The 12,309-nt window shown below is 51.2% G+C and overlaps 1 protein-coding gene across 2 annotated transcripts; it reads left to right on the forward strand.

The window, feature by feature from the left end:
* The first annotated feature begins 3,265 nt into the window (after window positions 1-3,265).
* LOC117659235 (enkurin-like) lies at window positions 3,266-12,309 on the forward strand. 2 transcript variants are annotated; one of them, XM_060693725.2, is made up of 6 exons: window positions 3,266-3,369; window positions 3,671-3,795; window positions 7,110-7,258; window positions 8,400-8,626; window positions 10,090-10,236; window positions 11,125-12,309. In XM_060693725.2, the coding sequence occupies exons 2-6, from the start codon at window positions 3,695-3,697 to the stop codon at window positions 11,296-11,298; spliced, it is 798 nt and encodes a 265-aa protein (XP_060549708.1). In that variant the 5' UTR covers window positions 3,266-3,369; window positions 3,671-3,694; the 3' UTR covers window positions 11,299-12,309. The 2 variants fall into 2 exon arrangements, with proteins under 2 accessions (XP_060549708.1, XP_060549709.1); XM_060693726.2 differs by having other exon boundaries at window positions 3,266-3,295.

Raw genomic sequence — 12,309 nt, forward strand, 5'->3', positions numbered from 1 at the left:
AAAATGTTACATGTTAGTTAAAATGTTAAAATGTTAGTTACATACACACACCCGACTAAGATAGATCTATTTCGGCTTTATAAGGCCTCATCAGTTAACCACACCCTCATCTCATGTATCCTCCCTGTAAAGGTACAATATTTGTTTTTCTTTCTTTTTCGTAGGTTTTATGTGTCTTTCTCTTTAGCCAGGTTCTACCTACATAAACCAAGATGTTATGTAGCCCTAGTTCAGTGAAATCACAATTCACTAGTTTCTGGGCTTTCTCTCTCTCTCTCTCTCCCTCCCTCCCTCCCTCCCTCCCTCCCTCCCTCCCTCTCTCTCTCTCTCTCTCTCTCTCTCTCTCTTTCTGGCAGCCAGCAGAACCTTTGCTGCCCATTGGGAGACTAAGATAGATCTATTTCGGCCTTATAAGACCCACATGAGATGAGGGTGTGGCTAACTGATGGGGCCTTATAACGCTGAAATAGATCTATCTTAGTCTCCCAATGGGCAGCAAAAGGTCTGCTGGCTGCCAGAAAGAGAGGGGGGGGAAAGCCCAGAAACTAGTGAATTGCGATTTCACTGAACTAGGGCTGCATAACATCTTGGTTTACGTAGGTAGAACCTGGCTAAAGAGAAAGACACATAAAACCTACGAAAAAGAAAGAAAAACATATATATATATCACTATAGAACAAATAAAGTGCACAGTCACCATGTGCCTTTCCTGCTTAACTGCTTATATATAACAGTTGATAGGAAACCTTCTTCCGAACAAAAAAGACATAGAGCATATACTGTATCATAGATTATACCTAGCAAACATACAAACACAACCATCTACTGGCTGGATATTTCTATGTCTGATTTTCTTTTTGTTAGTTTATAATATAAAATACAAAAACACAAAAGCAAATAATCGTAAGAATAGGGAAGGAGAAAGCGTAGAAAAGAAGGGAAAAGGAAAGAAAGGTAAAGCCACTGACTTCTGACTCCCTTTGGTGCAGTAGAATAAGATAGTAACATCAAATCTCTTTTTTTTTTTTTACTTTTACACAATAGTATAAACTAGCCACTTTTATAAAAATAAATCTATCTCGTTGGTAAAACCCAAAAGCAAAGTTTCCAATTTTTTTCCACCTCAAGCACAAAGTCCGAAAGCGGTTTCCAAAAAAGGAATTGTGGGGTTTTTTTTTCTTTAATCAAAGCGGTCAGTATAACCGTCTCTGCTAACTCCATCAAATCTGGCAGATCTGGGAATCAAAGGGTCCTTCCATGTTTGCGCATGAAGTAACCTTGCTACCATCAAAATACTGTATGTAACATAACATACCCGTGTTTCCCCCAAAATAAGACCAGGTCTTGTTTTCTTTTGGGTCCCAAAATAAGCACTAGGACTTATTTTTGGTGATGTCTTATTTTTTCCCCAAGTACAGGAGACCCACTTCTGTTTGCTTGTGGTGGGGCAGGGGGCCGCTCCATGCACCAGCACTGCCACCACAAGGCAGGAGGGGATGGAGCTGCCCCACCTGCCCCGCACTGGCTTACCTCAGGATCCCCTCAGCCAGGCCACCCACACACTGATACCTGCCTTGCCTTGCGGCCATGGCACCAGTAGCCCCATCAAGCAGGACCCAGCATGGCCACCGGCCCACTTCTTCTCCTTGCTCAGGGCCACAATGGAGCACAAGGCCGAGCAACGCACCGGGGCTGCGGCTATGAGGTGAGGCGGGTGTAGCTGACCCACATGCCTCGCAGCACATTACTTCTGGGCCCCCACAGCCAGGCCAGCCAGGCCCTGACACATGCCTCACCTCATGGCCACGGCACCATCACCACACCGCTCGGCCTCCTGCTCCGTTGAAGCCATGGTTGCTGGTGCTGCCACTGCGAGGCAGGTTTCGGGCTGTGGATGGCTTGGCTGCAGGGGCCCTGAGGTAAGCCCATGCAGGGCCCATGGGGCCTCACCTCGTGGCTGCAGCACCCCACCTCGCCTCGTGGCTGCAGCACCGTGAGCAACAAGACCGAATGGGCAGGCCGGTGGCTGTGCAGGCTCTTAAGTAGGGCTTATTTTTGGGGATAGGGCTTATATTAGGCACACGCGTAAAATGCTAGGGCTTATTTTCAAGGAAACGGTATATAACATACTGGCTGAATACTTCTGCTGTTGTTGCAAATTTATACACAACAACAATAGTATCGCTCTCCACCCTTTTCTACACTGAGTAAACCTTTGACCTTTCAAAAGGAGTTTAAAAAGGAACCCCGGACCAGCCTGGTGCAAGACCTCCAGAAGAAGACAACACAGTCTTCTTCTGGACATCTTGCAGCTTTTTGTCCAGAATGATTAAGCAGATGACCTCCAAGGTCCCTTCCAACTCTGTTATTCTTTGACTCTGTAAAGGTCTCCTGCTTGAGCAGATGGTTGGACTAGATGACCTCCAAGGCCCCTTCCAGCTCTGCTCCCCTTGCTATCTTCTGTTGTTATTCTTCGAACTCCTTGAGATCCGGTGGCATGGAATGCTCTTGATTAGGGTTGGCTTTCTCCTGGCGTCAAAGATCTCCTTATGAACTCTTTCCTTGGTGGAGGTGACTTGAGTCTACCTCTCGGGCCGGTGTTCACCATTACCTGTGAGGCTGAGGTCCCTTCTGCAGCTTGGGGAGAATCCTTGTGGCCCACCCACCCACAATTTCAAAATGGAAGGAACGGATGTGGGTCCTTCATTACCCCCAAAAATCATCCTGGGGGTTGACTCCAACTCAGCCTTCCAGGGGGAGAAGACTCCCAATGGTCCACTCTCTGGGCTTCCATGGTGGGTTAATCTGTGGCTCAGGCTATGGGGAGGGAGCCCAAAATAGGGTTTGGCGGGGGTCCCCCATATCCTGCCAGGACCTTCCATCTTACCCCGATTCCGAAAGATATGAAATAATATGATGGAGACTTTATAGAGGATCCTGCCAATAGGGGTCAGTGCAGTGGTGAAATCCAATTTTTTTTTTACTACCGGTGGGTATGGCAGAGGAAGGATATTGCAAAATCTCCATTCCCATCCCACTCCGGGGCCAGCCAGAGGTGATATTTGCCAGTTCTCCAAACAACTCAAAATTTCTGCTACCGGTTCTCCAGAACCTGTCAGAACCTGCTGGATTTCACCCCTGGGTCAATGGGACTCATGCCCCCCCCCAGTGGGTGGGCTGCGGTCCTGGCCCCCATCCAGAGCCTCAGAACCCTATGGGTGGGGCCTCTGCAGGCTCCTCCCCCTCGGAACCAACTGCCACTACCGGACGGTGGAAGCCTCATTTCCATCCAGAGGTGTGTCGGGGGGGAGAGAGGAAACCCCATCCCTTGCCAAAAAGCAGGGCCTGATTTCTTGCCCTGCATCTGGAGTGAGTGCCACCCTCGCCCTCTCCCTCAAATTCAGGGGTGGGAGGGCTGAATTGTGAGAAAATGGATTGATTGGGGGGCTTTTCAAGGTTGCCGGACCCTTGCCCTCTACCAACCTGTAGATTTGAGAGACCTCAGTGGGGGGTGGATCTGGACCCTTGTCTCCTTCTGCTGTTCCCCAAGGGGGGGGTTGCTTCTTCCTAGGCTAGCTGCTCCCCACAGTTAATTTCCCGACTTGAGAAGCCCACTAAACCCTCTTCTCTTCCCCCCCCCCCAATTCACCCTTCTGTAATTTCACCCCAGCTTTTTGCAGGACCCCCAGCTGAAATGGCTGAAATTCTCTGCCCTCAGCCTCAATTGCAGCAACAGGAGAGCATCTACCACTGGCTGCCCACCAGGGAGGAAGAGCCCACCAAGCCACCGTTAAGGTAGGGACTGTAACAGGCATCACGCAGCCAATTCGAGGTGGTGAATGGAGAGAGAGGAAGGAGGGGGAGAGAAGAAAGAGAGGGAGAAGCAGAGAGAGAGGAGGGAGAGGGAGGGAGATGGAGAGAGAGAAGAGGGAGAGGAAAGAGAGCAAGAAGGAGAGGAGAAAGAGAGGGAGAATCAGAGAGAGAGGAGGGAGAGAGGAGGGAGGGAGGAGAGGGAGAAAGAGGGAGAGATAGGAAGGAGAGCAAGAAGTAGAGGAGAAAGAGGGATGGGGAGAAGCAGAGAGAGATGAGGGAGAGAGGGAGGGAGGGAGAAGAGGGAGAGAGAAAGGAGAGAAGAAAGAGAGGGAGAAGCAAAGAGAGAGGAGGGAGATAGGGAGGGATGGAGGAGAGAGAGAAAGAGAAAGAGGGAGAGAGAGGAAGGAGAGCAAGAAGGAGAGGAGAAAGAGAGGGAGAAGCAGAGAGAGAGGAAGGAGAGAGGAGGGAGGGAGAGAGGAGAGGGAGAAAGAGAAAGAGAAAGAGAGAGACAGGAAGGAGAGGGAGAAGGAGGAGAAAGAGGGAGAGGGAGAAGCAGAGAGAGGAGAGAGATAGGGAGGGAGAGACGAGAGGGAGAGAGAGGGAGAGGGAGAGAGAGGGAAAGGAGAAAGAGGAAGAGAGAGAAGCAGAGAGAGAGGAAAGAGGAGGAGAGAGGAGAGAGGGGGAGAAAGGAGAGGGAGAGAGAGAAGAGGGAGAGGAAGGAGAGCAAGGAGAGGAGAAGGAGAGGGAGAAGGAGAGGGAGAGGAGGGAGAGAGGGAGGGAGGGAGAAGAGGGAGAGAGAAAGGAGAGAAGAAAGAGAGGGAGAAGCAAAGAGAGAGGAAGGAGAGAGGAGGGAGGGAGAGAGGAGAGGGAGAAAGAGAAAGAGAAAGAGAGAGACAGGAAGGAGAGGGAGAAGGAGGAGAAAGAGGGAGAGGGAGAAGCAGAGAGAGGAGAGAGATAGGGAGGGAGAGACGAGAGGGAGAGAGAGGGAGAGGGAGAGAGAGGGAAAGGAGAAAGAGGAAGAGAGAGAAGCAGAGAGAGAGGAAAGAGGAGGAGAGAGGAGAGAGGGGGAGAAAGGAGAGGGAGAGAGAGAAGAGGGAGAGGAAGGAGAGCAAGGAGAGGAGAAGGAGAGGGAGAAGGAGAGGGAGAGGAGGGAGAGAGGGAGGGAGGGAGAAGAGGGAGAGCAAGAAGGAGAGGAGAAAGAGAGGGAGAAGCAGAGAGAGAGGAAGGAGAGAGGAGGGAGGGAGAGAGGAGAGGGAGAAAGAGAAAGAGAAAGAGAGAGACAGGAAGGAGAGGGAGAAGGAGGAGAAAGAGGGAGAGGGAGAAGCAGAGAGAGGAGAGAGATAGGGAGGGAGAGACGAGAGGGAGAGAGAGGGAAAGGAGAAAGAGGAAGAGAGAGAAGCAGAGAGAGAGGAAAGAGGAGGAGAGAGGAGAGAGGGGGAGAAAGGAGAGGGAGAGAGAGAAGAGGGAGAGGAAGGAGAGCAAGGAGAGGAGAAGGAGAGGAGAAGGAGAGGGAGAAGGAGAGGGAGAGGAGGGAGAGAGGGAGGGAGAGAGGAGAGGGAGAAAGAGAAGGAGGGTGAGAGAGGAAGGAGAGGGAGAGAAGAAAGAGGGAGAAGCAGAGAAAGAGGAAAGAGGGGGAGAGAGGAGAGAGGGGGAGAAAGGAGAGGAAGAGAGAGAAGAGGGAGAGCAAGGAGAGCAAGGAGAGGAGAAGGAGAGGAAGTGGGAGAACCAGAGGGAGAGTGGAGGGAGAGAGGGAGGGAGAGAGGAGAGGGAGAAAGAGAAAGAGGGAGAGAGAGCAAGGAGAGCAGGGAGAGGAAAAAGAGGGATAGGGAGAAGCAGAGACAGAAAGAGGAAGAGAGGGAGGAGAGGGAGAAGGAGGAGAAAGAGGGAGAGGGAAAAACAGAGAGAGGAAGGAGAGAGGAGGGAGAGAGGGAGGGAGAGAGGAGAGGGAGAAAGAGAAAGAGGGAGAGAGAGGAAGGAGAGCAAGGAGAGGAGAAAGAGGGATAGGGAGAAGCAGAGAGAGAAAGAGGGAGAGAGGGAGGAGGAGGAGAAAGAGGGAGAGAGAGAAGCAGAGAGAGTAGAGGGAGAGAGGGAGGGAGAGAGGAGAGGGAGAGGGAGGGAGAGGGAGGGAGAGGGAGAGGAGAAAGAGGGAGAGGGAGAAGCAGAGAGAGAGGGAAGAGGGGAAGAGGGGAAAGGGAGAGAGGAGAGGGAGAAAGAGAAAGAGGGAGAGAGAGGAAGGAGAGCAAGGAGAGGAGAAAGAGGGATAGGGAGAAGCAGAGAGAGAAAGAGGGAGAGAGGGAGGAGGAGGAGAAAGAGGGAGAGAGAGAAGCAGAGAGAGTAGAGGGAGAGAGGGAGGGAGAGAGGAGGGAGAGAGGGAGGGAGAGGGAGGAAGAGGGAGAGGAGAAAGAGGGAGAGGGAGAAGCAGAGAGAGTAGAGAGAGAGGAGGGAGAGAGGGAGGGAGAGAGGAGAGGGAGGAAGGGGGAGAGGAGAAAGGAAGAGAGAGAAGCAGAGAGAGAGGGAAGAGGGGAAGAGGGGAAAGGGAGAGAGGAGAAGGGGAGAGAGAAGAGGGAGAGGAAGGAGAGCAAGAAGGAGAGGAGAAAGAGAGGGAGAGGGAAAAGCAGAGAGAGAGGAGGGAGAGAGGAGGGAGAGAGGGAGGGAGAGGGAGAAAGAGGGAAAGGGAGAGAGAGGAGGGAGAGGGAGAGGGAGAAGTAGGAAGAGAGGAGAGAGGGGGGAGAAAGGAGAGGGGGAGAGAGAAAGAGGGAGAGAGAGGAAGGGGAGCAAGAAGGAGGGGAGAAGGAGGGAGAAGGAGAAGCAGAGAGAGAGGAGGGAGGGAGGGAGAGAGGAAGAGGGAGGGAGAGGAAGAGAGGGAGGAGAGAGGGACAGAGAGAAGCAGAGAGGAAGGAGCGGGAGAGGGAGAGAGGGAGAGAGAACCTGCCTGTTTTCATGCCTAAGGCAGGACTAGAACTCACCATCTCCTGGTTTCTAACCTTGTACCTTAATCACCAATCCAAGCTGGCTTTCTAAATATTCTGGCCAAATGGACCTCTGAAAGCTGACTATTATGGGCTGTGGGAACATTATTGTCCAAAGTCAATTCTCTCGAAAGGGCAACTGTCCGATCCGGGTGCCGAAGTGGAAGCTTTTGTGAGTTGTGTAGATGTGGGTGTGTTTCGTCCAGCTCCTACCCCAGCCAGCCTGTGCCTGGGGTCCTTCAGAAGCATCAAATCAAACCCCTCCCCCCTCCGCCAGATCCCCGTTTTTGGACTCTCACCCACCGTCTCCTTTGTTCTCCACTGAAGGTACATCTCCACCTTCCGGTCCTTCGTCCAGCAGGAGATGGAAGAGAAGAGGAAGGCGCCATGCCAAACCATGGGCATCCCGAAGCTGCAAGTGCCCAGCCCAAAGGAGTATCTCCGGAAACACTCCAAGGAGCAGAGGGTCCCCAAATGTACGTTGGCATGCCCGGTTTTCTCTGCCATGCATCGCTCACCTTCCTGGGAGGAAGGGGGGAAACGGGACTCGAACCTCTCTCCTCGGTCTAGATCAGGGGCAACTTGGAGACTTATGGACTTCCACTGAGCTGGATGGTTTTCTTGCCGACATTTCGTGCCCCATCTTGGTAACATCATCAGCGCTAGAAGGGAGTGGTGTTAGAGTCAATAGAGATCCTGAGAAGGATGAGATCCCTTGGAGTGGATTTGCTTTTAGATGTCAGAAGGAAGCACCCGGAGCTGGGCTGGGGGGAAACCCATTGGGGCTCAACGAAGCTGTGAGATCCCTACCAGCCCAGGAAAATCTGGAGTGTTTTTGACGCACCCTGTCAATTTTTGGAAACACCCTGAGCTGCTTCACCCTCTGTGTTTGTAATCTGAATAGAGTTGGAAGGGACCTTGGAGGTCTTCTAGTCCAGCCCCCTGCTCGAAGAGGAGACCCCTATAGAACCATAGAGTAACCAAGTTGGAAGGGACCTCGGAGGTCTTCTAATCCAACCCTTACAATTGCTTAACGCATTGTAAGCCGCCCTGAGTCTCCAGAGAAGGGCGGCATATAAATCAAATTTTAAAAAAAACCCTGCCCAAGCAGGAGACCATTTCAGGCTTCATACCCATCTCTTCCACTGAACGGGCATGCTGGATGTATCCCACCATCCCCCACCCCAGTTACAGGTAGTCCTCAAATTATGGCCATAATCGAGCCCCAAATTTCTGTGGCTCAGCGAGACACTTGCTACGTGAGTTTTTCCCCCTTTGACGACCTTCCTCGCCACTGTTGTTAAGTGAATCCCTGCAATTATGACATTATTAATGTAGAATCTGGCTTCCCCCATTGACTTTGCTTGTCAGAAAGTCGCAAAAGGGGACACTGCGACTGACAGAAATACGAGTCAGTTGCTAAACTTCCAAATTTTGGCTGGGGATACCACGATGGTCATTAAGTGCGAAAAATGATCCAAGGTCGCTTTTGGTAACTCCGAACAGCCACTTGATGAATGGTCGTAAGTGGAAGACAAGCTGGATTTGGTCCTGACCCAAAGTCCAACTGCACCGTCACCCACCCGGGTGTTTCTTCTTTTCCTCCCGCGACCCCAGGCACGCATGAGCGTGAAAAGAGGCTCCCCGGCAAAGCCCCGTTGCCTGCGCAGTCCGACCGGCCGCTTATGGGCATCCAGAGCGAGAAGAACTTCATCACGGCCAACGTAGCTGAGGCCATCATGGCCGTGGCCAAGAAGCCCCTCCACGCCTGCGTGGACCAGCGGAGGGGAGACAAGTTCCTGCTGGACGGATCTGGACTGGTCCAAAGGTTCCTCAAGAAGAAGGTGGGTTCTTTAGCGCCCCCAGGGCTGATGTGCAGGGAAGGCCAGGACCAGGCTGGGTGAAAATGGCTCTCCGAAATGGGGAGCGCGGAAAAGGGGGGTTCTGCAGAAAGACCCCCACCCCCTCCCCATGCCACCCTCCCTCTATCTCCTGATTAGCTTTCTCTCAGCTGAATGTTTAAGTCCAAGGTAGGTAGGTAGGTAGGTAGGTAGGTAGGTAGGTAGGTAGGTAGGTAGGTAGGTAGGTAGGTAGGTAGGTAGGTAGGTAGGTAGGTAGGTAGGTAGGTAGGTAGGTAGGTAGGTAGGTAGGTAGGTAGGTAGGTAGGTAGGTAGGTAGGTAGGTAGGTAGGTAGGTAGGTAGGTAGGTAGGTAGGTAGGTAGATAGATAGATAGATAGATAGATAGATATGGTGGGCAAGTGAGTGAATGAGTTGGTGGATGGATGGATGGATGGATGGATGGATGGATGGATGGATGGATGGATGGATAGATAGATAGATAGATAGATAGATAGATAGATAGATAGATAGATAGATAGATAGATAGATAGATAGATAGATAGATATGGTGGGTGGGCGGGTGAGTGAGTGAGTTGGTGGATGGATGAATGGATGGATGGATGGGTAGATAGATAGATAGATAGATAGATAGATAGATAGATAGATAGATAGATAGATAGATAGATAGATAGATAGAAGGAAGAGATGTGTGTGTGTGTGTCAGGTGTGCTTCCTTCAAAATCCAGGAAAGAATGACCCAGACTCCATGATTTATAGAGACAGGTACTTTTACTAGAAATGAAGTGAATGCAACCAAAGGAAAGCTAAAATTAAAGCAATAGGCATGAAAAGTGCATATAGAAAGCATCCCCTCCCACTGTCCATGTAAATCATCCAATCCAAAGGTCTTCCAGGGTCAGGTGGAAGCACGTCTGGCAGCGTCATCAATCAGGAATGCCACGACGGTTACCCAATAGCCACTCCAAGGATTCAGTTTTGTTTCTTCCGAAGCCATGCCCTTCCTCCAGCACGCTTCCCCCCCCCAAGCTCCCTAGCTCTCCCCCCTCCCAGTTCCTATGGCAGCCAAAGCAGCAAAAGAGGAGGCTGACAGTGTGAGAGAGAGAAAGAGGGAGAGAGAGAGAGAGAGGGAATAGAGATTGATAGACAAAGATAGATGGAGAGAGGTGATAGATGATATAGATGACAGACAGACAGACAGACAGACAGACAGACATTGAATGCCTGGCACTGTTCCTGTCTTCCGCGGGCTCCATTTGGGGCAGGGTGCCCTGCAGAGTTTGGGGCAAGGTGGAAAGCTGACCCTGTTTCAACCACCCCCAACAAAGGAGCCCACTCCCCACTGGACAACCACCAGGCTCCCTCCTCCTTCGCCAGGAAACAGCTCTGAAAGAGACTGCCTGCATCTCTCCTTCATGAATTGCAAGCACCCCACTTCTTCCTTCGCAGGACTTCGGGGTGACCCCCAAATACATCCAAAGGCGGAAGAAAGAAGCTGTGGATGTGCGCAAAGAACGGGTGGCTGCTCGGCGGGAGTGCCTGCAGAAGAGACGGCTGACCCGCCTCTCCTCCCGTGAACGGGAGAACATCTTGGATGTAAGCAGACGCCTACCCTCCCCCACCCCCACCCCCATTGGAATTCATGGTTGGAATGTATTTTGTATTGCAACTACAGAATTAATCAGCCAGTAGATGGCAGTGTTTAGTTAGCATCTATAATTATACAGATATTAAGTTAGCATCTATAGTTCCTTTGTGTCCTGTTCCCTGTTACAGTTAAGCAGTAAAGGACATGCTGACTGTGCACATTGTTTGATTATTATTATTATTATTATTATTATTATTATTATTATTATTATTATTATTATTATTATTATTATTATTATTATTATTATTATTATTTCAATTTATATGCCACCTTTCTCTGGAGACTCAGGGCGGCTGATCTGTGGTGCTATATATAAACAGAATTTCTAACATCTCCTGAGCATCACAGGTCCACCCAGTGCCTGACCTTACTGGCACGTACCTTCCATGGGTTGCTGGTTGAGAGTTTGGGCCAATCAGTGCAATCCATCGGGAGCACCAAATTGTGGAAGGGGAGGTAAACACTCCCGGATACCGTTCACACCCTTAAAGCTTACATACCTCTCCCTTATTTCAAATAAAAATGATTGGATTAATATGACCCCATGGTTTCTATCCTGTGCGATTCTTAGTGGTCTCTGAGCTGGGTGGTTTTCTTGCAGATGTTTTCATGACCCAACTAAGGGACACCATCAGTGCCAGAAGGTGGGGAGGAGAATAGAAGGAGGAGGGGAAGGGGAAGAGGAGGGGAGAGAGGGGGAGGGGAGGAGGAGGAGGAGTTGGGCTGTGGCATCCTCGATGGTCTCAAAGCTTGAGTGTTTCCTGGCAGACGTTTCATGACCCAACTAGGCAACACCATCCTATGTGGACCCTCTTCTCTCTGTCCCCTCCCCGCAGGGTCTGAAGAACAACTGGGAGGAGATCAACAAGGACTTCCAGAGCCTCTCTGTGGAGATCACCACCATCCCGCAGAGGCTCCGCAAGGAGAAGTTGGAGACTGAGATGAAACAGCTGGAACATGACATCAGCGCACTGGAGAAACATCGGTTTATCTACATTGCTGGCGAATAAGGGAGGGAGTCTGGGCCGAGGAGGAGTGGGCTGCCTTGGGATCACCTCCCATGGTTTCTTTGTTTCCCCAGATTGGGAGGGGCTCGACACCTGGCGGACAGCCCCCCCCCCAGCTTTTGGTGGGTCCATCACTTCTCCCAATGGGTTTCCAGTTGCTGTGGTTGGGTTGGGCAGCTGCCCAGTGGGGACATTCAAATTTCTCCCTTACCGGTTCTGTGGGCGTGGCTTAGTGGGGGGTTTTTCCTGTGATTGAGTGGGCGTGGCCAACTCAATGTCATTCACAGCCACGGCCACTCAGTCACATGACCCCCACCCACCAAGCCACGCCCACAGAACCCGGTAGGAGAAAATGTGTGTATGAGCACCAGAAGGGCTGATAGTGAATGCTGCGGCAGAGAGAAGCTGATTTTTTCTCCATTCATTCACAACGGAGCTGCTTCTCCCTTTATGCCCCTCCCCCCCCCGGCCTCCTCCCTCCCGGGAACTACCTTAAAGGGACAGGCTGCTGCAGCTCCGCTGTGAATGGACAGAGAAAAGTTTGGATTCTCTCTGCTGCAGCATTTAACGTTGAATGGGGCAAGCGGCCAGAAGGGGTGAGTGGCGACCGGGCGAGCATGGGAAGGCCCAACCAGGGGTGGTTTTTACTTGTTCGGCAAACTGATTCAAATCATCTCTACCGGTTCGCCCAAGCCGGTCCAAGCTGGTTGAATTTCACCCCTGGAGCTGCCAGACCCGAAAGGGCTCCGATTCTCCACCACCACAGTCAGGCACAATCCTGGGCGAGATCTCTTCTCCCCCTCCCCCTCCTCCACAACCAGTGCATCCTCGGGGGAGGAGAAGCATGAGAAGTTGCTACTAGTTTTTAAGATGTGTTTGCCGAAGTTGTGCAAACATTCTTCCTTGAGTTTTGCGAATTTTTCAAAGTTTTACAAAGGTTCTACTTGAGTTTTACAAAGTGGTTGAAGTTGTAAAATGGTTCTTTCTTTTAAATAAAGCGCATTATTGCCCTCT

This window comes from Pantherophis guttatus, chromosome 4 (assembly GCF_059756535.1).
Source record: "Pantherophis guttatus breed Tessera chromosome 4, ASM5975653v1, whole genome shotgun sequence".
NCBI lineage: Eukaryota > Metazoa > Chordata > Lepidosauria > Squamata > Colubridae > Pantherophis > Pantherophis guttatus.